This window comes from Solanum dulcamara, chromosome 2 (genome assembly GCF_947179165.1).
Source record: "Solanum dulcamara chromosome 2, daSolDulc1.2, whole genome shotgun sequence".
Lineage (NCBI taxonomy): Eukaryota > Viridiplantae > Streptophyta > Magnoliopsida > Solanales > Solanaceae > Solanum > Solanum dulcamara.
The window spans coordinates 69,462,852-69,488,741 of record NC_077238.1 but is presented as its reverse complement, the minus strand read 5'-3'; the positions used below and the strand labels follow the sequence as shown (position 1 = coordinate 69,488,741).

Genomic DNA, 25,890 nt, shown 5'->3' with positions numbered 1-25,890 from the left:
AAAATACAAAAAAAATTCTCCTATGACTTATAAATTAGAAAATTACTAAAAAAAATAAAATAAATTGAAGATGATGGTAAAATGATTAAATGGAAAGAAATATTAAAGTTTGACAACAAAAATCAAGATAAGGATAATTACACCACACGGTCATTCGACAAAAAAAAAATGGTCACTTGTTGTATAGGTATATATAGTCACTGTATATTTCATGTATAGTCAAGTTATATTCAGTTTTTGAATGTATTATAATGTATATTTAGTGTATAACTCACGTATAATTAATCTATATTGTATAATCAATGTATATTTTCTATGACTTTTGGCAAGTTATGTGGTACAGTCACTAGTCACTGTATATTTCTTATGATTTTTGGCTATTTTTTATGTAAATAAAACATGACTATGTTTGTTGTAAACTAATTAATTTATCATATATATTTGAAATTGTCCCATGAAGATATGTAAATAGGAGCTAAATGGGGCAGACAGTTAAATGGGTCAGATCAGGACAAAATCTTAGTAGGGAAGACTTAATCCTCCCCGCCCTACCCGCCTCATTGTCATCCCTACCAAAGGCCATAAGGGTCGCCCTTCAAAACCATTTATGCAACGCTTAAAGAGTATTAACAAGACTGTTGTGATTCTTATCATGATACATTATTATAGTAAATGGATGGGTAAATCCAGTAGTTGTTCTTGTTTTGATTATAACATACACACTGTTTTTGTAAGCTAATAGCTCATTATTTTGAAAAAATGTGGACTTACTATGACATAGGGTTGTTCATGGTTATGGTTAAAAAATCAAATTTAATCGCAATCCGAATTAAATCGATTAAAAAAATTGATATTTGGTTTGATTTGGTTAGGTTTGATTTTAAATTTTGAAAATCGATACTATTTGGTTTGGTTTTGGTTTTACTAAAAATAAATCGCAAAAATAACCAAATCGAACCGAGAAATTATATATATAATTTTTATAATTATTTATATATTATTCATAAATTTACATTTTAATTAACTTAAGTCCTTAACTTTACCATTTTCTCAAGTCCAATACTTAAATTTTGGTATATAAGTTTCTTGTACCCCTCCCCAGGTGGTTCCTCAATTGTTGAGCTTGAGGTTATTTTTTTGCTATAGAGATTTGATCTTTTGATCTTTGGTGTATAATGACTTTAGTATTGCTTAACTAAATCACTTTTTCGTGTAATAATAACTCTAGTATTTCTTAATTGAAATCATAGTAGCTTTCCTGTGGATTGTTCATGTACTAGGTGTTTGTGTCTATCGGGATGCGGATGACTTCAACAAATTTATTATTTTCAAATAGAAAAAAAAATTGAACCAAACCGACGGTTACTTTTTTGGTTTAGTTTTAGAAATTTGAAAACCGATTAAATTGGTTTGATTTTTGGTTTTAACCAATAACTGATCCAAACCGAACCATGAACACCCCTAATGCAGCATATTGCTTTGATGCATCCCTGATAATCATTTACTCCCTCCATTCTAATTTATGTAGCATCGATTAACTTGATACAATTTGACAGCAATTTGAGTTATTGATTAGCCACATGGGACTGAATGACTTGATATCGTCCTTGCTGATTTACACGGGATTCCAAATGTCCCACGTCACTCAGGTCAGAACGTAAGCTAATGATACTTTCGATTACTAGACTTTCACTATCTAGAATGCAATATTCAAGTTGCTTCTAGCAGCACAAGTCTCTTTTTTCGTTTTCCTATTGAAAAAGTAATAAGAATGAAAGGTGTTAAAACTTTTTTATCATCCTAACGTCGAGTTATTTTTCTATTGAACATCGTCCTTGCTGATTTACACGGGATTCCAAATGTCCCACGTCACTCAGGTCAGAACGTAAGCTAATGTTACTTTCGATTACTAGACTTTCACTATCTAGAATGCAATATTCAAGTTGCTTCTAGCAGCACAAGTCTCTTTTTTCGTTTTCCTATTGAAAAAGTAATAAGAATGAAAGGTGTTAAAACTTTTTTATCATCCTAACGTCGAGTTATTTTTCTATTGAACATCCCCTAAGAATACTTAGGGAGAAAACTCAAACAAGGAATCTTATCAATGAAGACATGCATGATTTAAGGTAAAATAAAAGGACAAAACCGTCAAAGAGAAACTCAACAGTGTCCATAAGCCACAAGATTGCATGACATTCAAAAAAATCTCTGTTTCCATCATGGGAGATTGCTATGAAGTTGGATAGTGTTATTCAACAGTCTTTTGACAATGGCTTTAGAATTTATTTCTATGCTTCCATTTATATATAAAAATATCCATGAGGTACCACTACTACAACTGTAGAGACAAGTCATCATTTAGAAAGAATGATAAAAGATCAATATTATTTTTAGTCTATATATAATAGACTTTGAATCTCTTAAGATTCTTCATGTATTTATTATTTTGAATTTCCTGATTACAACACGATACTTGTAATAGAATACACCTTGAAGAGATTGCTATAGTCTATAGATATGTAAGTTGCAACACGCCATGCCATGCTCAGATAAAGAGATTCGTCTCTCAAGTGAGAGTTGTGAGAAATGAGTAGTACATAGGTGGATCCTGGTTGAAATTTCAAGAGCTTTAGACGATCCAGCAGTTATACTCGATAGTCGATACATACAAGATGGAGGAAGAGGGTGGAAAAGAAGTTGTAGAACTAACCAAATATCTGAATCTACTATAGTACACACATCAAGCAATTCTAATCCCTAAAATAGAGAGTAGAAATGAACTTTGGGAACTTCATTCAGATTTAACATATGAAGATCGGAAGGACTCTTTGCTTCGTCCATAATAGATAGCCTTCCCGCTGGTGTACGTTATAAAGTTCCAGCCAAATGCTGAACCACCAACGACATATGTACCCGTCCCTTGGACCCCATCATCTTCAGCTTGCTGTTTCTCAGATGAATCCTCTTCAGGCATAGCTGATGCCCCAATTTCTGGAGGAGGTTTCATGTCTTTCTGTTGCTCACTAGGCTTTTCTCCATCCTTGATATCCACCGAAGAATTCTGAGCTCCAGGTCCATCCTTAGCCGCCTCTGGGTTTATTGTTTCTTCCATCACCTCCTTGTAAAGATCTATCAGGAGATTCAACTCTGCACATTTACATGCACATAATAAGGAAACACGTCTGATATAGCCTGCTGATTGTCATGTTCAAAATCTTGATCATAGTTTGACAACAAAAAATTAAGAGAGGCAACAAATGCATGGTTCCAATATTAACAACAGATAACCGTATCCGTGGGCAATTGGATTGCTATAGCTAAAAGATGACTCGTCTGAGCGAGAAATCCTGACCATGCAAAGTAGTACGAGTGTGTCTTGTGCGGATCATGCTAATGAAATTTAAACATTGTTCAAGTATGATACATCCAAGGGCCAGCGAAAGTGGATCACTGAATACAAGTTCCTATATAGATTACCGGATCAATGTATCTTGCAAACACAAAAATCCAAGCATTTCCTATATGAATAGCTGAAAGCTTCTGTTACGTAAATTATTGTACAGGGCAAAAGAAATGGCTTGTAAGGTAGATGTTTAACCACCTGCAACCAACTAGGTTATATTAAAACTACTTTTTTACCACGCGATTGTAACCTAGAAGACAATGCCTCAAACAGCTGTGTATTTCTTACTGACTTCACATGATGCATCATATTGGTATCAGCAAAACAGGAACAAGAGAACGTGCTAGCATGTACATAATCTCATGACTAGTGTGGCTTAAGATTGCTAATAGCTTGGTGATGTATTTATTTCATGACAACTTTTTAAATGAAAAGATTGTAAAGAATAAATTTGATAGGAAACTTACGTTGACGAATTTCAGTAGCAGCCTTGCAATTGCGGAAGTCAGGAGTACGGAGAACCTTCAAGATGACAAATAAAAGTAAGACCCTATAGCATCCAATTCTTCGAAGGAATTAGCATTCATGGAGGCAAAGAGAACACAGAGATTTTGGCCATGGATTGCCCTGTACACCATTCTTTCCAGTGTCATTTGGTGCTAATGGATAAGACCACCAGATGTTTGATTATCATTTACATTGCATGAGGTCTCATAATTTTAAATGAATCTAGAGAACTTTTTCCTCTTTTTCCTTAACAGGAAAATGAATCTTGAGAACTTCAAAACATTAACAAAAATAATAAATGAGAAAATAAATACAACCACAAACCCGATGTAATCCCACAAGTAGAGTCTGAGGAGGATAGTGTGTACACAGACCTTAGCTCTACCTTGAAAGGATATGAGAAAATAAATACTCAAGGATATGAGAAAATAAATACGTAACAAATTAAACTTGACATTCCCCTTATTCTGGTTAAATATCTCACATCAAATTAGGAATTTGAAACCATTTACAGTTCTCAGCTCAAGAGAAAGGTGATCCTCGGTGCATTTGTCACATGTGTATTGGCTATGAGGTAGAATTAGTCCTGAGTACAGATAGTTATTCTCTCTGCCAGTCATCAATGATAGAGTTATTTACTTAATGGGTCACAGAGTTAAGTTTGACAAGTTATCAAAATGAAACCATTTTTGGAGAAATGGTTTTGACTGGATTTATAGACCAGAATATATGGCCAGTCAACTCTTTCCACTAACAAAAAAACCAACTGGCAAATCAAGTTCAGGTTTAAGCTTGGACCTGGCTAACAAAAAACCGACTGGGTTTTTAAGCAATTCTTGGCTTCCACTTTTCCTTGGACTTTCCCCATTGGGTCTAAGCTTTCTACTTAAATGCATAAATATCCACTAAATCAGGAGCGCCGCCTAGAGGACAACAAGGTTGAGCCAATCAGACAGTGGTGAACCGACCATATACTCCCTATGGCGTCTTTACTAATGTATTTTCAATTATTCTAGAAAGTTATTATGATGCAGGCATGTCTCATGATTACTCTATGGATGTTACCATGATAGTGTTGTATGTATTAGTTCAGACTTAGCATCGTTTCGGGTTGTAGACGCTTAGGCTTCAAAAAGCTATGTTTAGACTTATATTATTCCGCTGCTTTAAGTTCCTTCAGTTATTATTTTTCATGCTTAAATTGATTAGATAATGGGTATACTCAATTCGGGGCAATTAGGTATCAATTACTTAGCCTAAGAGATTTTGGGTCGAGACAATTACACCTTGAGAGATAGCATGGCAGAGAATCTAAACATGAAATCCTCGATATGATTTTGCGTATGGAGGAGAAAAGGCAATCTCAAATGCAACAGAAAAAGGGGAGAAGTAGAGGCTAAGAAACCGAAAAAAGGGAGAAACAGAGGGAAAGAAATTGGTTTGCACTATTACATATGACGGAGGTGAAGGATCCAGCAGGGGCAGGCAACTCAAAGCCTTTTCTGAATGAAAGCGAAGATCATTAGCTGGAATGTAAGGGGGCTTAATGATACGAGCAAGAGGAGCACCATCAATTCTCTTATCCATAAGTGGAAGCCTGACATTCTATGATTACAGGAAACTAAGATCGAAGGGTGTTCTGTGAAGATAGCTAGACAGTTATGGGGTTCAAGATTGATTGAATGGGTTGAACTGAAAGCCAGAGGCAATAGATGGGGCATAATTATATTATGGGATAAAAGACAATGGAGTTGTATCGATGCACACCAGGGGCAACACACTATGTCGGCTACGAGGGAAGGTGTTCAAACTGATTTCAGATTCTGCTTTACTTGTTTCTATGGGCCACACACTAACTGGGAAAGGGATGATTTCTGGAATGAATTAGCCGGTGTAAGGGGCCTTTGGAATGAAAGTTGGGTCATCGGAAGAGATTTTAATGTCAGTTGATTTAAAAGTGAAAGATTCAATTGTGCTAGAATATCTAGGCCATGAAATGCTTCTCTAAATTCATTCAGGACATGGGCTTAGTTGATTTATCATTGCAGAGGGCCTTCTATACCTAGACCAGGGGGAAAAACTCACTACAAGCCTCTAGAATTGATAGATTCTTGATTTCTTTGGAGTGGAATGATACTCAATTGGCTCTCCCCAAGGTTATTTCGTATTATAAACCCATCGCTTTAGAGAGTGGTGACTGGTCAAACAAACCTTCTTATTTTAAATTTGAGAATATGTGGCTCCAGCAGGAAGGATTTACTAACTTGGTAAAACAGTGGTGGCAAATCTACGTGGTTAATGGTTCTCCGGATTTCATGCACTCTCAAAAGTAGAAATCTTTTAAGAGGGATTTGGTTACATGGAACAGGGAGATTTTCGGCAAAGTTTCTACCAGAACTAACAAAGCTTTGGAAGAGATTTTAGTTCTTGAAGAGGACACCGAAGGGAAGGTATAGACTCAAGCCTAAAAGAACAAATTGATGCAATGGAGATCCAACAGTTAGCTAGGGCTGAGGAAACATCTTGGAGACAGAAATCAAGGTGCCTATGGTTCAAATAAGGGAACAGAAATACCAATACTTCCAAAGTGTTTGCTAACTCTCATAGGAAATACAACTGTATTGATGGTTGAAGCTTGGAGGTCTACAGTAACCTTTAAAGGCTTGGGTTGTCTGAACTAAGGTGATAGGGTAGCTCTTGAACATCCTTTTGAAGAAGAGGAAGTGTTAGTGCTCTCAACTCTTGTGCCCCTGACAAAAGCCCCGGACTAGATGGCTTCACAATGGCCTTCTATCATAAATGTTGGGACACTATTAAATAGGAACTTATGGGTACCTTTCATCATTTTCACAACAATTGCCACATGATTAAATCATTCAATGCCTCTTTTATTGCCCTTATCCCTAAAAAGAAATGTGATATAGAACTTAAAGACTTTAGACCTATCAGTCTTATTGGTAGTGTCTAGAAGGTGGTGGCAAAGGTGCCAACTGAAAGATTGAAAAAAGTGAGAGGGAGATTGGTCTCAGATTATCAGAATGCTTTTATAAGAGGCACACAAATCACTGATGCAGCCCTTATAGCAAATGAAGTATTGGATTAAAGGCAAAAAAGTGCCAATATCAACTGGCAAAAAAGTATAGAGAAGGCTTTTGACAAGCTCAACTGGCAATATCTCACTTCAATCCTAAGGCAAATGGGTCTTTAGTAAAAAAAATGGATCAATTAAATATAGCTTTTCCACAGTTAAATATTTTGTTCTGGTCAACAGAAGCCTTGTGGGATTATTTTCCCCTGCCTATCTTCTTTTCTCTTCATTCTGGCCATGGAGGGTCTCAGTAGCATGTTGGAAAAGGCAAAGCAATTGCAATGGATTGGTGGTTTTGAAATGGCTAACAGACCTGGTCTTACTGTCCTTGTTTCTCTCAGGTATCTATCAACATATAGATCTTGCCTTCGTCGCTACATAGAGTGATCTTCTTCAATCTCCGAGTTTGAAGGGTAGAAAAATGATGTTGTAGAAAAATATCCAAATTTTGCACACCCTTCGAAAATTTCCTGGTTCCGCCACTGCAAGAAACATATTCCCAACCCCAACTCTCCAACTTGTATAAGGAGTATATCCAATACTAGTAAATGGTATTACATAAATCAAAACTACTAATGCTGCTACAATAGTTTCTTTCAACATCTAGTGAATACATGGATAATCTGCACTAAAATTGTTTAGAGAACCCAAAAACCAAAACCCCTAGTATGATAAATGTCAAATCTTTGCCTTCATAGGAGCTAGAAAACTACTTTAAAATGGAGTAAAGAAATCAAATTAGAAAATTGTACTCCAGCACTGAACAAGAGCTCTGTACCTTTATAAATGGAATCTAATCAGCAGGACCAGAACTGAGCAACACCCACAAGCAATAATAACAAGAACAGTCAAATGCAAGCCAATTTTATTGGAAAACCCACAAATTGAAGGACACCCACAAGCAATAATAACAAGAACAGTCAAAAGTAAGTCAAATTTTACATTCTTTTAGAGAAAAATTTTACTAGTGTACCTCAATAACATAGAGTCGGAGATCTTTAACAATGAGTCTCATCTTGTTGTAAGGGGAGCTTTGGGACTTGGAGACGTCAAGTGGCCTCTTTCTGTTAATGGGTGGCTGAGAAGGAGGAAGATTTTGACTTTGGGGTGGCGCAGTTTTAGGGGCTTCCATGGATTTCCTTTTTTCTTCTACTCTACTGATGGAAGGAACCCAAATACAGTGAATCTTGGCTCTGGGCAGTGTTGGTCTTTTCTTCTTGAGCAAATCTCTAGTGAAAGATAATTATGTTACATATTAATTGGTTGGGTCCAACTTAATCTATTAAAGAAGAGCTCATTGATTCACGATACAGGCTGAGATACTTTTGAAGGGCCAGGATGAGAGCCAATTTCTAAAACAAGAAATTAATAGCAATCCATTAAGAAAGAAGGCCAAATCGAGTTGGGTTATGCCACTTGATTCAAAAATTCTTGCTAGGGTGGAAGGTTGGCTTACCTACAGGGGGTAGGATAGGTGCCATCATGACATTTGAATTTAGGATCGTGATAATTTGACATCAAAGCATCTAGGTTCACTAGTCTCACAATACAAGGACAAGTGTCTAATAGAATCTTGTGTATCAATACGATGATATTTGTATCTGTCTTCAAGAAGCTACATGTCATTTTAGAAAAATTATAATCTTTGATTCCTTATTGTACGTAATTGGTTATTCCTTGAGTTTCTAAATTTTATTTCGCATTTTTTCACAAATGGTGAGGATTCATATAGTTGTGGTTGGATATGAGGCACATGTTCCTGTTGTAAGGCCCACCCCTGTACAAGATCAAGGCAGAAGTAGAGCAAGAGTTGTTGCACTTGCTCAAGGTCGTACTAGGGCAGTGTCCCCCTAGCCATAGATAGATGTTGAGGATGAGGCATAACAGGCTGAGGAGATAGGTCCAATTCAGGCATCACATATATTTTGTTGCTATGTTGGTGTTACAAGATATCGTGGACCACAATCTAAGGTTTCTCGAGGATTGATATGTTACAGATAAGGGTTTTACATGTTAACCTAGATGGTTCTTTGGCCAGGGTCAGCTACTCTGCAAAAGATAATTTTCTTTTCTTTTATTTAATCTTTCATTTTTTTAATTTACGTGTTAAGCTTTATGTGACTAAAATTCTGCATTTTAGTAATAGATTGTATTTTTTTTTTCGTTGTTTGAATTTTGTCTGCTAATTTGGTGTGGTCTGATTAATTTTGAAGTTGTCCTAACTTAACTTTGGCTTTATATAAGCACAAAGCATGAGTTGTTTGTGATTTTTTCTCACTTTTTCTTTTATATTAATTTCTTTTGTTTAATTAATGTGTATTCATGATTTGATGCATACCTTAATTGTTAGAAATATAACTAAATGTGGATTAACATTAACTTAATTATTACGATTATGAAACACACTAAATAAATATAGTTGGTAGACATAACTGGACCATCTATATATTGAATTGTTTTTTGGGCCTGAATCACTTCATGTATTGGTGTGGATCGACAGTAGTGTAGACCCCGTTAAAGAAGACCTAATAAGACTATTACCGGGAGGCCCATTAGGTCATGCTTGATGGCTATAAGTGTATAGCTAGGTCCCTTCTCATCTCCTTAATCATAAAGCAATTGCACATTCGATTGCTAGTCGTAGGAGGAGCAATGAGAGAAAGATGTAGCTTGTTGTTTCATACATCTAAAACGCACTTCTAAACAAGACAGCTTAATAGTTACGCATCTTAATTCCATTTTTGTGTTCTTAACCTAAGCAATAATAATAGAGTTGTTATAATTAGCTTACATTAACATGTTGATAATATTGATTATTTTCCCACTTTAGATTAACACTTCATTCATTAGTAAGACATGTTCTTCCTTTTCTTTCCTTGTGATTTTGAAGAAATCACGAATTAAACTATTGTCACGGGCTGGACTGGACTGGACTGTCTGTATCTCTTGTTCATGGATAGTAACATTTTTATTTTTACTTATATAGATCCTTAAAATAATTGCAAGATTGGTCATTTTTTGTGGGTTTTATTTTAATTCGAAGAAAATTACTTCTTTCAGTTAGACTATAACATCTACTCACTTGGTCGTTTATCTTCTCCGATGAAGTCTTCAGTGAATTAGATTTTTTCTTCTTCTTTCTTTTTCCAGCGAATGCATATACCACTGAACCAGATCTGTCCAGATCTGAACTAGATCTATCAATTTTTGGCGACTTTTAGCAAATTTCGGCGACTCAACTTCAACTATTTTTGATAACATCCAGCATTTTTGGTGACCTCCAATGACATAGAAATTCAGGTTTCTTGCTTATTTTAAATCTTGCAGCGCTACCAGGTCTGTTCCGATCTTGCTCCTTCTCTTGCACTTGATACTGATCTTTATAGAACATATTAGCGATTTTATTCATTATTCATTCATCTTATCTTCACCTTTCTGTATATTTTCTCAATTTTAGTTGAATTTTTATTGTTGAAAACCTGTGATTTCAGAATCTTTCATGCTGTATAGTCACGATTTCTTTGTGCTTTTCATTTTTGATATTACTGCCTCCTTGTACATTTTTCTTATGCCTTAGCAGACTCTAGTGTATTTACCTGTAGTTTCATACTTATGCTTTGAGTTCTAAGTTGTAGTGGCCCTGGTAAGAGACGATCGACTAGGGTCTTGTCCTCGGTTGGGGTCAGGGGCGAGGGGTAGGGGTGGCTATGGGGTTAAGGGGGCTGCCAGGCTGAGAATAGGATCTTGGATCATAGGGACTTTGTTTGAAAAGTCCACTGAATTAGTGAAGATGTGATTCATATAGCCTACATTCAGAAGATCAAATGGGTAGCTTCTATGGTACGGGACGTGGATGAGTTCAAACTTTGGTACTCAAGAAGTTCGGGGGAACAAGAATGGTGTAGGCATCCTAGTAGATAGATATAAGGGAGCAAGTAGTAGATGTTTTGAGGGTTAACGATAGGTTGTTGGCAATCAAGCTAGTCGTTGGAGGGCTAACCTTGAACGTCATTAGTGCATATGCTCCGCATTCAGGCTTAGACAAGGAGGTAAAGAAGTTTTTTTGGAAGGAATTGGATGCGGTTTTAGGAGGTATTCCGATCACTGAGTGTTGAAATTAATGCATTCACAAAGATATTGTCCTTGACTTTTAGTCTTTCAATATTATCTCTTAGTTTTTCAAGAAGTCTTTTAGGAGTTAGTGATACATGTATCTAGTTATTTGTGCAAGACTCTTGGATTGATATTTCAAGTAGTCTAAATAGAGATGTAATTGATGATTGTAATCATCTCAAGTGGCCTTAAGTAGCCTAATATAACTTGAGCATTCTGTAAGAACAATATCCTCCTCCTATTTATCCTTCACTGAGAAGGTTTTCATTAGCGGAGATTTCAATGGCCACATTGGTGTCATTTCTAGTGGTTTTGACGATGTGAATGGCAACAGTGGATTTGGGGTTAAAAACAACGGTGGATCATCACTCTTGGATTTTTCTAGAGCTTTTGAGTTGGTGATAGCTAATTCATGCTTTATGAAGAAATATGATCACTTGATTATTTTCCGTAGTGTTGTGGCTAAAACTCAGATAGATTACTTGCTCTTGAGGAAAGGTGATAAGAGTCCTTTGTAAAATTGCAAGATAAATCCCGAGAGAGAATCTTACTACTCAGCATAGACGTTTGGTGATGAACTTGGAGATTAAGTGAGGGAGGAGGAAGAGAAATGCATATGTCCGGACTAAGACTAAATGGGGTAGTTTGACACCTGCCCTATCTCGTGTGATTGGGGAGAAGTTGAAGGTGTTAGGAGCGTGGAGGAGTGGTGGAGAAAGTATGTGGATAAGACAACTAGTTGCATTAAGGAAGCTTCTAGAGAGGTGCCAGGGGAATCGAAGGATAACTTTGGTGGACGCCGAAGGGATTGGTGGCGGTAAAAAGAAAATCAAGGCAAAGTGGAAGCAAAGAAGGTTGCGAATGCAAAGTGGCAAGAGAGAGGAAGGCCCAAGACTTGGATCAAGTGAAGTTCATCAAATATGAAGAATGTATATTGGTGGAAGAGACCTTCATTAAGCAAAGATGGCAAGCGTACTTCCGCAAACTATTAAACAAAAAGAGGGACATGGTATTGGGTGAGTTAGAGCACTCGGTGAGACATCGAGATTTTGGGTATTATAGGCATATTAAGGTTGAGGAGGTGAAGCGTGCTATTAGTAAGATGAGCAAGAGAAAAGCAACAGGATCACATGAGATTCCGATGGAGTTTTGGAAGAGCATAGATAAAAACAAGTTTGGAGTGGTTGACTAGCTTGTTCAATGTCATTTTTAAGACGGCTAAGATACCCAAGAAATGAAGGTGGAATAAAATAGTTCTATCGTACAAGAATAAGGGTGATATTCAAAATTGTAACAACTACATGGGTATTAAGTTGCTAAGCCATACTATGAAAGTTTGGCAAAGATTAGTAAAGATGGGGATGAGAAGGAGTATGTCTATTTCCAAGAATCAATTCGAATTCATGTCAGGATGATCAATCACAGAAGTTATCCATCTTATGAGGAGACTAATGGAGAAGTGTCGAAAAAAAGAAAAGAGACTTAAATATAATGTTCATTGATCTTGAGAAGGCCCACGACAAAGTTTTGAAGGACGTCTTCTGGTGATTCCTAACTGCAAGAGGTGCATGGGTAGCATATATTAGGTTGATAAAGGACATGTACAAAGGATTTCAAATATGAGTTAGAACAGTGAGAAGAGACTCGAAGCACTTCCCGATAGAGATGGGTTTACATCAGAGATCAATTCTTAGTCTATTCTTATTTGCCTTAGTGGTGGATGAATTGACGTGAAACATTCAAGATGAAGTACCTTGGTGTATGTTATTTGTGGATAATATAGTGTTGATTGATGAGACGCGCAATGGAGATAATGCTAAGCTAGAAGTATGGAGACAAATTTTGGAGACTAAAGGGTTCAAGTTGAGCAGGACTAAGACAGAGTATGTGGAGTGTAAATTCAGTGTGGCGATGCATAAGGAAGGTGTGGAAGTGAGGCTTGACACACAAAATATCTCCAAAAGAGACAGATTCAAGTACCTTGGATCTATAATCTAGGGGAGTGGAGACATCGATGAGGATATCACATATCTTATTAGTATGGTGTGGATTAAGTGGAGGCTTACCTCTAGAGTCTTGTATGATAAAAAAAATACCATCAAAACTCAAAGGTAAGTTCTATAGAATGATGATTCGACCGATATAATTGTGTGAGGCAGAGTGTTGGCCAGTCAAGAACTCTCATGTTCAGTAGATGCATGTTGCATAGATGAGGATGCTAAGGTGGATATGTAGTCATACTAGGAATGATAAGATTAGAAATAAGGATATTCAAAATAAGAGATAGTGACCTCCGTGGTGGACAAGATGAGAGAAGTGAGAATGAGATGGTTTGGACATGTGAAGAGGAGACGAGTGGATGCACCTATGAGGAGGTGCGAGAGGTTAGTTATAGAGGGCACACGAAGAGGCAGGGGTAGATCGAAAAATAATTGGAAAGAGGTGACAAGACAGGATATGTCATAACTTCAGATTATCGAGGACATGGCCTTAGATAGGAAGGTGTGGAGGACATGTATTAGGGCAGAAGGTTAGGGGCTATCAAACCGCCTTGGAAATGATCTCTTAATTTTCCTAAAATTAATATGTGATTCCATTTTTGAAATAAATAGGCCAAATTATAAAAAGATTTTATTATAACATTTGATACGGACCTCGGAATGAATGGAAGTGCTGAAAATTCTATAGTGAAATGGGGAAAGATGGGAACTTCTCTACCTAGATTATCAAGAGACAAAGACACCGGAGGAAAACCTCTATACTTAACGCCTTTCTTTGGTATATTTTGGTTATGGAGGAACTATTTCATCTATGCATTTGAGAAGACGAGCCTCAATCTTTTCACAAACAAAGAAGTCTTAGGAAGTATTTATGTCACATATTGAGAGAAAATCTCGACTCCTTTGTTCTTCTCAAAAAAATTGGAGGACCAATGGAAATGTTAGAGACCCCCGGAAGATGAACTACGCGGCTCAACTGCAGTAACTTCACTAAAGTTGAAATTTTTTATCCAAAAATAAGGAGCGAAACCGTATATCAACTACAATACGAATTGAAAGATATATACACTTCCCTTATATTAGTTGTGATGAAGTATCAAGTACAGAAAAATCATGCATGTCACTATGCTTTTTGTGTGCATGATACTTCATCACACTGAATATAAGGGAAGTATATATCTTTCGGTTTGTCTTATAGTTTTTGTACGCTTTCGCTTCTCATCTTTGGATAAAAAAATTGTAACTGTAGTGAAGCTATCATCAGTTGAGTCTCGTAGTTCATCTTTCAAGGGGTCTCTAACATTCTCTCTCAAGATGTAACACAAATACTTTTTAAGACTCCATCCTTAAAGAAACAGAGGCTTGTCTTTCCAAATATAGAGAAACTCACATCTTTTCCCATTTCACTATAGAGTTTTCAGTACTTCCATCCATTTCAGGGTCTTTGTCAAATATTACAACAAAAAATTTTCATAATTTGGCTTATTTATTATGAAATTAGAGTCCCAACTTAATTTTAGAAAAAAAATAAGAAATTATTTGAAAGGTGTTATGAAAACCTTTATTTAAAATCAGAGTAGGGTAAGAATTCAAATGATGTTTTAAGAAGGAAAAATTACTTGGGTAAGTACTTTTTAATAAATAATTATTGATTTTAGCGACACTTTGTATTTATTACCATCTATAGCAATACATAGCAATATAATGGTAAATTTGCTATGTATTAAAAGTGAATTATGCATGCAATATAAACGTATTATAAATGTTTTTAAAATATATTGTGCTTGTTTGGTAAAAAATTGATACAATGTATTGTAAGTGTATTAAAGTGTGTGATAAATGTATTATCTATGAATAAAACTTGTATTATATGTGTTTTATAAATTATTCTTGGTAATATGTATTACAATTGTATTATAAGTGTTCTGTGAAAAAAATTGTATTAATGCACGCAAGGGGCAACAGACTATGTCGGCTATGATGGAAGGTGTTCAAATTGATTTCAGATTTTGCTTTACTTGTGTCTATGGGCCACACACTAATTGGGAAAGGGATGGTTTCTAGAATGAATTAGCTGGTGTAAGGGGTCTTTGGAATGAAAGTTGAGTCATCAAAAGAGATTTTAATGTCAGTTAATTTGAAAGTGAAAGATTCAATTGTGTGAGAAGATCTAGGCCATGAAAAGCTTCTCTAAATTCATCCAAGACATGGGCTTAGTTGATTTATCAAAAACTCACTACAAGCCTCTAGAATTGATAAATTCTTGATTTCTTTGGAGAGGAATGATGCTCAATTGGCTCTCCCCAAGGTTATTTCATATTATAAATCCACCTCTTTAGAGAGTGGTGAATGGTCAAATAAACCTTCTTATTTTAAATTTGAGAATATGTGGCTTTAGAAGGAAGGATTTACCAACTTGGTAAAACAGTGGTTGCAAGTCTACGTGGTTAATGGTTCTCCGGATTTCATGCACTCTCAAAAGTTGAAATCTTTGAAGATGGATTTGGTTACATGGAACAGGGAGGTTTTCGGCAAAGTTTCTACCAGAATTAACAAAGCTTTGGAAGAGATTTTAGTTCTTGAAGAGGCCACCGAAGGGAGGGTATAGATTCAAGCCTAAAAGAACAAATTGTTGCAATTAAAAATGGAGATCCAACTGTTAGCTAAGGCTGAGGAAACATCTTGGATACAGAAATCAAGGTGCCTATGGTTCAAAAAAGGGGACAGAAATACTAAATACTTCCAAAGGGCAACTAATTCTTATAGGAAATAAAATTGTATTGATAGGTTGAAGCTTGGAGGCCTTCCGTAACCTTTAAAGGCTTGGGTTGTCTGAACTAAGGTGATAGGGTAGCTCTTGAACATTCTTTTGAAGAAGAAGAAGTGTTGAGTGCTCTCAACTCTTGTACCCCTGACAAGAGCCCCGAACCATATGGCTTCACGATGGCCTTCTATCATAAATGTTGGGACACTATTAAATAGGACCTTGTGGGTACCTTTCATCATTTTCAATACAATTGTCACATGATTAAATACTCAATGCTTCTTTTATTGCCCTTATCCCGAAAAGGAAATGTGATATAGAACTTAAAGACTTTAGACCTATTAGTCTTATTGGTGGTGTCTACAAGGTGGTGGCGAAGGTGCTAACTGAAAGATTGAAAAGAGTGATAGGGAGATAGGTCTCAAGTTATTAGAATGCTTTTATAAGAGGCACGCAAATCACTGATGCAGCCCTTATAGCAAATGAAGTATTGGATTAAAGGCAAATAAGTGGCAAAATCAACTGGCAAAAAAGTATAGAAAAGGCTTTTGACAAGCTCAACTAGCAATATCTCACTTCAATCCTAAGGCAAATGGTTTTTGGTAAAAAAAAATGGATCAAATAGATTAAATATAGCTTTTCCACAGTTAAATATTTTGTTCTGGTCAGCAGTAGCCTTGTGGGATTCTTTTCCCCTTTGAGAGGGATAAGGCAAAGTGACCCCTTATATTCTTTTCTCTTCATTCTGGCCATGGAGGGTCTCAGTAGCATGTTGGAAAAGGCAAAGCAATTGCAATGGATTGGTGGTTTTGAAATGGGTAACAGCCCTGGTTTTACTGTCCTTGTTTCTCTCGGGTATCTATCAACATATAGAGATCTTGCCTTTGTCACTACATAGAGAGATCTTCAATCTCCGAGTTTGAAGAGCAGAAAAATGATGTTTTTTTTACATTGGTAACATTTGTATTTAAGTCAGTACTTAGGTAGTACTGAAAAACCATATTTACAAATAAGAGGAAGTATAATCTTCCCCAAAACTGAATCAAAATCTAGATGGATCCTACTACATCTATGATTGACTCAGTCTCTTTGGAGTAGACATTTGTACACCAAAAACAAAACAACAAAATACATTTAAGCTCAACTTCCGGCGGGTGGTTCATATTTTCAAAACATCTATCATTTCTCTCTCTCCATATAGTCCACCATATACAAGCACGGATCATCCTCCATCTTTCTCTGTTTGCAGCCCCAACCTCCTCCCAACTGAAAAGAGTCTCATCAATCTTACCAGGCATACTCCAGGAAATGCCTCTGAGATTAAGGAAAATCTACCAAAGTTGGGCTGTGAAATTGTAATGTAGAATGAGGTGTCTCACAGTCTCTGTATCCTTACCACATAGGGAGCATTTGTTGCATAGAGAGAGACCTCTCTTGGCCACATTGTCTAATGTCAAAACTGCTTCAATGGCTAGCAGCCGGGTAAAGCATGCCAGTTTGTGAGGCACTTTGACTCTCCAGATTTGCTTCCAAGGCCATTTGAAGCCTTGATTAGCACTAAGACTTGTCTGTTTATATCCTTCCTTCACCTTGTATTTACCTTTGTTGTGCCCATGCCACCATAAATAATCCTCACCTGTTTGTGTTCCTTGAAAACTCTCTAGTAAATTGAAAAGTTCAATCATTCTGGGAATCTCCCAGTCATTCAAGTTTCTTCTAAGGACCAGATTCCATCCTTGATGTGACCGCATTTCAGCAACAGTTTTCTGTTGATGCTGAGCCAAAGCAAAGATAACCCATCCATTTATCAACCCAAAAATTTGTTTTTCTGCCATTTTGAACCTTGACAGTTAATTGATTACTGAGAAAATGCCAAAATACTCTAATAGATTTCCAGAGACTAATACCACAGAGGGTATTAACCACTTTAGTTACCCATTTGTTCATTTCCCCATACTAGCTCTTGATTACCCTGTACCAGAGAGCTTGATCCTCCTAATGATACCTCCATAGCCAATTGACCTTAAGAGCTTTGCTTTGGTTTTTGAGATTCTTGATACCTAGTCCACCTTGTTCCTTGCCTCTGATAATGTTCTTCCATTTGACAAGGTGAAAATCTTTCCTTATTGCCCGCCACAAAAAGTTTCTTCTGATTCTATCCAACCTCTGAACAACTGACTGGGGTATATGAAAGATAGACAACATATATGTAGGGAGAGCATCTAGGACCGAGTTAATCAAAGTTAGTCTACCTCCCAAGGATAGATATTGTGATCTCCATCTCGCTAATTTCTTTTCACACTTCTCTAGAATTGGGTTCCAAATGTCTATGGACCCAGACTTAGCCACCAAAGGCATGCCCAAATATACTGATGGCAAAGTGCCTACCACTCCTCCCAGAATCTGTGAGAGATGATCCATATCTGGAACCCAAATAATTGGATACAAATGGCTTTTGTTCCAATTTATATGGAGCCCAGAAATGGCTTCAAAGTACACCAGTATAAGTCTTAATATTAATATTTGCTCCTCCTCAGCCCCATAAAAAATTAGTGTATCATCAGCATACTGCAAATGAGTAATCTCTACACTGTTTCCAGCAACCTTACTTACTTCAAATCCCTGAATTCTTCCTGTTGTCTTAGCTATATTCAGCATGTTTTCGAGTCCTTCCATAGCTATGCTGAACAGAGAAGGGGATAGGGGATCCCCTTGCTTGATCCCTCTATGTGCATTAAAGAAACCTTCAGGTGACCCAGAGTATTGAAAATTTCACAGTTGAGATACAATATTTGATCCAACTGATCCATCTCACACCAAAACCCATTTGTCTCAGCATACTTAAAATCAATTCCCAATTCACATGGTAATATGCTTTCTCAATATCAAGTTTGCATAATATACCAAGTTTATTTTGGGACACTCTGGAATCAATTGCTTCATTAGCTATGAGCACTGCATCCATTATTTTTCTACCTTTGATAAAAGCCATCTGCTGCTTGTCTACCAACTTATCCACAACTCTCTTCAACCTTTCTGTTAGTACCTTGGAAATCAGCTTGTAGAAGCTTCCAATTAAAATGATGGGTATGAAGTCTTTTGAGTTCCTTTGCTCCTGTCTTCTTAGGAATCAGTGCTATGTAAGTTGCATTATAGCTTTTTTCAAACATCCCAGTCAAGTGGAAATTGTGGAATGCCCCCATAATGTCTTGTTTCATGATGTCCCAATATTTTAGATAAAACCCCATCGTATAACCATCAGGGCCAGGGGCTTTGTCTATAGCACACATCTTCAGACATTCAAAAACTTCTTGCTCCTCAAAATCAGCCTGCAATACTTCATTCTCATCCTCTGCAATGGTAGGATGATTGCTAATATTCTCAGAAGGCCTCCATTCTCTAGGTTCTGCATATAATTTCTTGTACAAGGAGATGATTTCTTCCTTAATTCTACTAGGCTCAGATAATGTCTCTCCCTGCACTTCCAACTGATTAATGTGGTTATATCTCTTATGGGCATTAGCAGATTGAAGGAAGAACTTCGTATTCCTAACCCCTTCCTTGAGCCATAAAGCTTTTGATCTCTATCTCCAGGCCACTTCCTTATTCTTTAAACACCCTTCATACTCCATGAACAGTGTTGCTTTCTTGGCTATTTCCTCCTCTGTTAAGGCTCTACTATTTAGATGTGAATCAAGCTCAGCCATCTAATTGAGAAAGTTATTCTTTTGCCATTTCAGATTTTCTTGTTCATTTCTGCTCCATTCTTTCAATTTTCCTTTGAGAGCTTTGAGTTTACATGCGAAGATGTAATAAGGCTTCCCATAGAATTCAAAAGCATTCCACCAGTCTTTGATTCTTTAAACAAAACCTTCTTGGTTTAGCCACCAATTTTCAAACTTGAAATAGGATTTAGATTGCTCCAGTGTCCACAAAATAAAGCTATAGGAACATGATTAGAAGTCACTCTTTGCAGAGTAGTCTGCTTTAGATTACGGACAATATTATTCCATTCAGTGGAGACCAGGATACTATCTATTCTAGATGCAGTGATATGGTTATCACCTTTGTACCAGGTATATCTTCCACCACTTAGTTTTAGATCAATGAGGTCCATGTCCTCAATGCAATCTGAGAACTTTCTCATTGCTGAATTTCTCCTGCTGCATTCCCTTTTTTCAGAGGGAAATCTACAAACATTGAAGACACCACAGATGGCCCATGGTCCATCCATCAATCCCCTTACATCAGCCAACTCCTATCATACTAACCTCCTCTCCACTTTACTATTGGGAGCATACACACCAGTAATATGGCATTCAAAATTGCTTAACTGAGCCTTGAACTTGCAAGAAAGAGTATAGGCTCCAACTTGTAAAGTTTCCCTTCCCAGATTCTAGAATCCCATAGCATTAAGATTCCTCCTCTGGTTCCACTGGCCTCCAGACATGCATATTTAATTCATCTCCCTGCCCAAATTTGTTTAATTAATTCTTGTACATTACCTTCTAATTTCGTGTCCTGGAGACAGACTATGCTTTCCGGTCCTTGATCATATTTTGTACCACACTTATCTTCCCTTGTTCCTTCAACCCCCTAACATTCCATGAGATTAATTTGATCTTCATGGGATATTCTATGAGCTCCCCTTTCCCCTCCCTCTGTCTCCATTGCTTTTGAATTTAACATCAAAAGATATCAGATTCTTTAAATCTTGTGCTCCTTTATGTTTTGTTCTCTTCACTTCTATTGACTGCTCCATTTTTCTTACTTGTCTGCTTGCATCCACCTACCTTGGGAGTTCAAGTGCTTCCTCTTCCAGTCCCTGGAAATCCACTCCAAACATCTTATGGAGTTTAAGTAAGTTTTGATGAACCCAGGCTGTGGCCTTCCTCTCCGTTTCAATAAGAGCTTCTTGTTGTTGTGTACAAAGAGGTTCAATCTCCTTTACATCCCATAATTCCCCAGAATTTTCCATCCCCAAAATTTCCTGTCTTGCTTCGATACCACCTATGAGAATTTCCCCCTGTTCTGTCTTCAGTTACTTCATTGTTTGCTCTGCACAAGTTGTGCAGTTTCGTTTTCCCCTTCATCTCCTTCAAGTTCTAATTGTTCTTCAATGGCGAACAGTGCAACTTCATGTGTTTCATGTCTTCTCTGCATGTGATAATTTAAAGAATAGGTCACCGTGTTTTCATCCACTATGACCTCCTGGAAGAATTCATCCATGGGCTGCTGGTTAAAATTGTTAGCAATAATATTTGCCTGGTCCGGCCCAAATGGTTTCAGGCCCAAGTTATTTTTAAAATTGTGCACATACCCTTCGCGTGCTCTTTCAGTTAATTTTCAAAAATCTCTAGCTATCCCTACGTGTGGCTCCCCTGTTCCGTCTCCATCATGTTTTGGACTCATGGATATAGAGGTTGAAGGCTCTATTATCCGCTGGTTCTTCCTTCGAGTCACCTCAACTTCTCCGGCGACAACTAGAATCGAGTTTTTCTTTCTACCCATATCGGAATTATGAATTTAACTCCATCTCTGGTGATGGTGACTTCCGTCGACATGCTCCGATCATCCCCTTATGTCTCAATCTTGGCCTATTTGAGGTGGTTCCTTAGCTCTGTTTCCTCCTCCTTTGCCAGCCACCCTCCACAGAGTTCTCTGATTTCATGAAAAATCTCTTCCGTCCAGAGATGCATTGGAATACCCATAGTCCTAATCCATGTAGATTTGGGTTTGTAAGTGATAGGTACACAGCCTGCAGTAGGGTTACACCCCTCTAGCTTAAGTATGCTTCTCTTCCACAGCCATTCTCCCTGGAGAACCTGTTCTGCCATGTATCTATTTGGGAATTCGAAGAGGAAACAATTGTCCAGCATCTCATAGATATTGATCCCAAAAGCCTTTTCCACACCGATGAGGACCAACGTCTAACCTCTGATAGGGTGGGATTTTCAGCTTTTTCCTTGTCGAAAGATCCAAAGATGCATCTTCCCAGTATTCCTTGATCGTTGATTTTGGCTTCACAGTTGATTTCCTTCTCTTTACTTTTGGTTGTTAGTATTTCAGAATTATTACTTTGCCATTTGTTGATCGTAACTACTTTTGCATAAGGCATCTTAGAGTCATGTGTCCTACTTTGTGTCTTCTTCTCCTTTTGTGGTGAGCATTTAATGAAACTTGGGATCTTAAATGTCACACTTTTCCACCCAACATTAATGTCTGATTTAGGTACAATAATAACTATTCTGTCCTCTCCCTTCAGTGAGAGAATACTCACGTATCTCCCGTGGGAGTTATGATTCCTCGTACCAAAATATTCTGCTACTTGATCTTTGAATCTCCACCTTCTCACCAAGGTTTTTTGGTCCAATGATGCTTCTCTGAGAATGAAACAAATCCATTCTAACACCTTCTCACTGAGCGTAACCCTCCTCATCATATTTCTGCTTCTTTCCACCCAGTCATACCATGTAACATTGTTCGACGTCCATCTGATAATGTCGTATGATTTAAAGCCTTGGTTGAAATATATTCATCGCACGTTGAACTGTACTATCGGAATTGTGCTCAAAAGATTTTTTTAAAGTAACTCAATCAAATGTCTCTGGAAGGGTAGTGATCTCCCCCTTAAAAGTATCACAACCATAAAGAGAAGAAAAGGGAGATTGCATTTTGATAACAGAAAATGGCAATCTGTTGACTAAATACACTGCAGTAGTGAATGCTTCAACCTGTACATGCTTTGGTACTCCATTATTTATCATCAAAATCAAAGTCATTTCAACTATAACTATATGTCGGTGTTTCCTTTCGAACACCCCATTTTGCAGCGGCGTATGAACACACGACAGCTCAACACCGAGTGAAAGGGTTCCTCGCTAAATAAAACCAAAGTTCCACAATCCCTTACCTACCCCATCCCTTCACCCGGATAATGACCACTTAAGCACCTCTGGAAGCATATATAATGAATTCAATTCTTTCGAAAATGACTACAGTAAACAATAAGATTAAATTAGAAATTACGTAATCATAAATTATCTCTTGATTGTAAACTGGACAAGCAAAAGTGGATGAAGGAAGTACTACTTAATAATTTATTGTTTTAACCCTCCCTGGGAACTTCCATCTTTTTGCCTCCATGGTGATTCGAACTCACAATTTTTAAGTTGGAGGAGGAGGTAAAGGTGGAGGTGGAAAGTGTTTAACATCTGAGCAAATCTCTGATTTAATAGAAACTTTAATTTGGGTATTTATTTGATTAAATATAAAATAATATTTGAAGCAAGTTTCTATCAAAAGAATTAGAAGAAATGTTATATGCAATTACACATATAACATTGTATTTTCCACTCCCTCGTGAGTAGGTTAGGAGTTTTGGAACAAAAAAAGTTAATAAGGGGTTAATTTCTTCCCTAATTTCATATAGGTAAATCCAGAGAACTATGATTTAAAACTTTAGACTAGGATTTTCACATATTTTCTAGCAAAACACAAGAAATTTAACATACATCCATTAAAATAAGTAGTAGTAAAATCAATAGATTAAAAACAGCTTTAAATTGAAATAAACCGATAAATTAGTGTTATTTTTTCATGAATGTTTGGATGTATTTAGCAAAAATCTTGATTCATCCATTAGAAAATCATTATTTCAATTTATATAATTCATTGTGTATCTCTTATAACTAAAGGCGATTATTGACATTATTCATGGTAAAGTAGTTGGGTTGAGCAAGATAAATTTGAACATAAGCTGAAAATTTTTTGTTAGTTGCTTCTTTAAATTTTGCACACCCTTCGTAAAATTCCTGATTCCGCCACCGCAAGAAACCTATTCCCAACCCCAACTTTCCAACTTGTATAGGGAGTATATCTAATGCTAGTAAATGGTATTACATAAACCAAAACTACTAATGCTGCTACAATAGTTTCTTTCAACATCTAGTGAATACTTGGATCATCTGCACTTAAAATGTTTAGAAAACCCAAAACCAAAACCCCTAGTATGATAAATGTCAAATCTTTGCCTTCAAAGTAGCTAGAAAACTACTTTAAAATGGAGAAAAGAAATCAAAATAGAAAATTGTACTCCAGCATTGAACAAGAACTGTGGATCTTTATAAATGGAATCTAATCAGCAGAACCAGAACCGAGCAACACCCTCAAGCAATAATAACAAGAGCAGTCCAAACAAAGTCAATTTTATTTGAAAACCCACAAATTGAAGGACACCCACAAGCAATAATATCAAGAACAGTCAAAAGCAAGTCAATTTTATTGGGAAAGCCACAAATTGAAGGACACCCACAAGCAATAATATCAAGAACAGTCAAAAGCAAGTCAATTTTATTGGGAAAGCCACAAATTGAAGGACACCCACAAGCAATAATAACAAGAACAGTCAAAAGCAAGTCAATTTGTACATTCTTTTAGAGAAAATTTTTACTAGTGTACCTCGATAACATGGGGTCGAAGATCTTTAACAATGAGTCTCATCTTGTTGTAAGGGGAATTTTGGGACTTGGAAATGTCAAGTGGCCTCTTTCTGTTCATGGGTGGCTGAAAAGGAGGAAGATTTTGACTTTGGGGTGGCGCAGTTTTGGGGGCTTCCATGGATTTCCTTTTCCCTTCTACTCTCTACTGATGGAAGAACCCCAAATACAGTGAAACTTGGCGCTGGGCAGTGTTGTTCTTTTCTTCTTGAGCTAGAGGCGTCAAAGAAGTGCTTTTTAAATTTTTTAAATTTTGAAGTGGCGAAAGTTATTTTTATAAATAAATATTTGAGTGTTTGGATAAAAGTATAAGGGATATGATGTGAATTTTAGGGTTAAAAGAATAAAAAAAGGTAGTTTGAGAATTTAGTTAAAATATAAGGGATATAAAAGTAATTTCTATGGTTAAAGAAAATGACTTTAAGCACTTTAGGAAAAAAAAGTTAGGAATCCTAACTTTTTATTTTTGACTGACTTTAAGAACTTTATGGCTTAAAGTCAGCATTAGGCAAATACGTCCAAAAACTAAAAAGGGACTTTAAGTTGGTTTGCCAATCCAAACGGGCTCCTAATGTCACTACTCTCTCCCTCTCCATTTATACTTGGACATCTTTAGTTTATGTTAATTGATAATAACATTTTAATTTATTCAGACATCTTAATTTATTTTTAATCATTCGATATTTATGTAACATATAAATTTTGAAGGTATTTAAATGACTAATTTGTAAAATTAGAGTATTCAACTAATACAGTAAAAACGAACTGAGGTGTCTAAACATGCATTCTCTAAATTGAAGTGTGTCTAAATTTGCGTTATAAAGTTGTATTGTTCAATTGTCGATTAAAGCCAAATTAAAATTTATCTATGTAATATATATTTTTAATCAATTTCCCTTAAAATAAATATCTTTCTATATTTGAAAATAGTTTAACTTTAAATTTATTAGTATGTTCTTAATGAGAAAAATTTTAATTGTGAAAATATGTATGACTTAGGATATATTTGCCCATTGCAAGTAGTTTTGTGGAGAAAATTTGGAAAATTTTATTTGGCCATTTAATTTGTCAAGTTTTGACAGAGAAAAAAATTGGCAAAAATTTCAAGATTCCAAAATCTAGAAAAAATGGATTTGGGGCCAAAATCTAGTTTTGAGGTTTTAAAAAACTTTAAAAGGACCTCAATTTTTTATATTTTATTAAAAAATAAATTTTCTTTAAAAATAGTATTAATTATGACTTAAATTATAATTCTATCTACTCAATTCAGCATTAAACGCATTCTTATTAAAGAGATTGATAATAGAATACGAGAATATTATATTAAGTTATAGTTAGTTACTGATGTTGTTATGATTTTCTTTTTGCATTGATAGATCTTCGTAACTAATTGTAATCGCTGGTAATTATATTATTAATAATTTTATTAAAATATCATGTTATAATTTTTGACTCATGTATTATCTAGTTCATTATAAAAAAAATGATAATTTTGTGTCAAGCTTATAAGTAATAGT

The 25,890-nt window shown here is 36.2% G+C and overlaps 1 protein-coding gene across 2 annotated transcripts; it reads right to left on the bottom strand.

Annotated features, from left to right (window-relative positions):
• Window positions 1-2,512: 2,512 nt before the first annotated feature.
• LOC129880660 (uncharacterized) lies at window positions 2,513-24,599 on the bottom strand. Of its 2 annotated transcripts, none has more exons than XM_055954790.1 (3): window positions 24,336-24,599; window positions 3,871-3,925; window positions 2,513-3,147 (listed from the first exon to the last, which is right to left on the bottom strand). In XM_055954790.1, exons 1-3 carry the CDS (start codon window positions 24,492-24,494, stop codon window positions 2,792-2,794), a joined length of 570 nt encoding a protein of 189 aa, XP_055810765.1. In that variant the 5' UTR covers window positions 24,495-24,599; the 3' UTR covers window positions 2,513-2,791. The 2 variants fall into 2 exon arrangements, with proteins under 2 accessions (XP_055810765.1, XP_055810766.1); XM_055954791.1 differs by lacking the exon at window positions 24,336-24,599 and adding an exon at window positions 7,972-8,146.
• Between the last annotated feature and the right edge of the window lie 1,291 nt (window positions 24,600-25,890).

Excerpts from the sequence above, each read along its gene's own strand:
- LOC129880660 (XM_055954790.1), bottom strand. The coding sequence starts at position 24,494 with ATGGAAGCCCCCAAAACTGCGCCACCCCAAAGTCAAAATCTTCCTCCT. Across the intron at positions 3,926-24,335 it reads TTCGACCCCATGTTATCGAG|GTTCTCCGTACTCCTGACTT; the intron begins GTACACTAGTAA and ends GTCATCTTGAAG. Across the intron at positions 3,148-3,870 it reads TGCTACTGAAATTCGTCAAC|AGTTGAATCTCCTGATAGAT; the intron begins GTAAGTTTCCTA and ends GTAAATGTGCAG.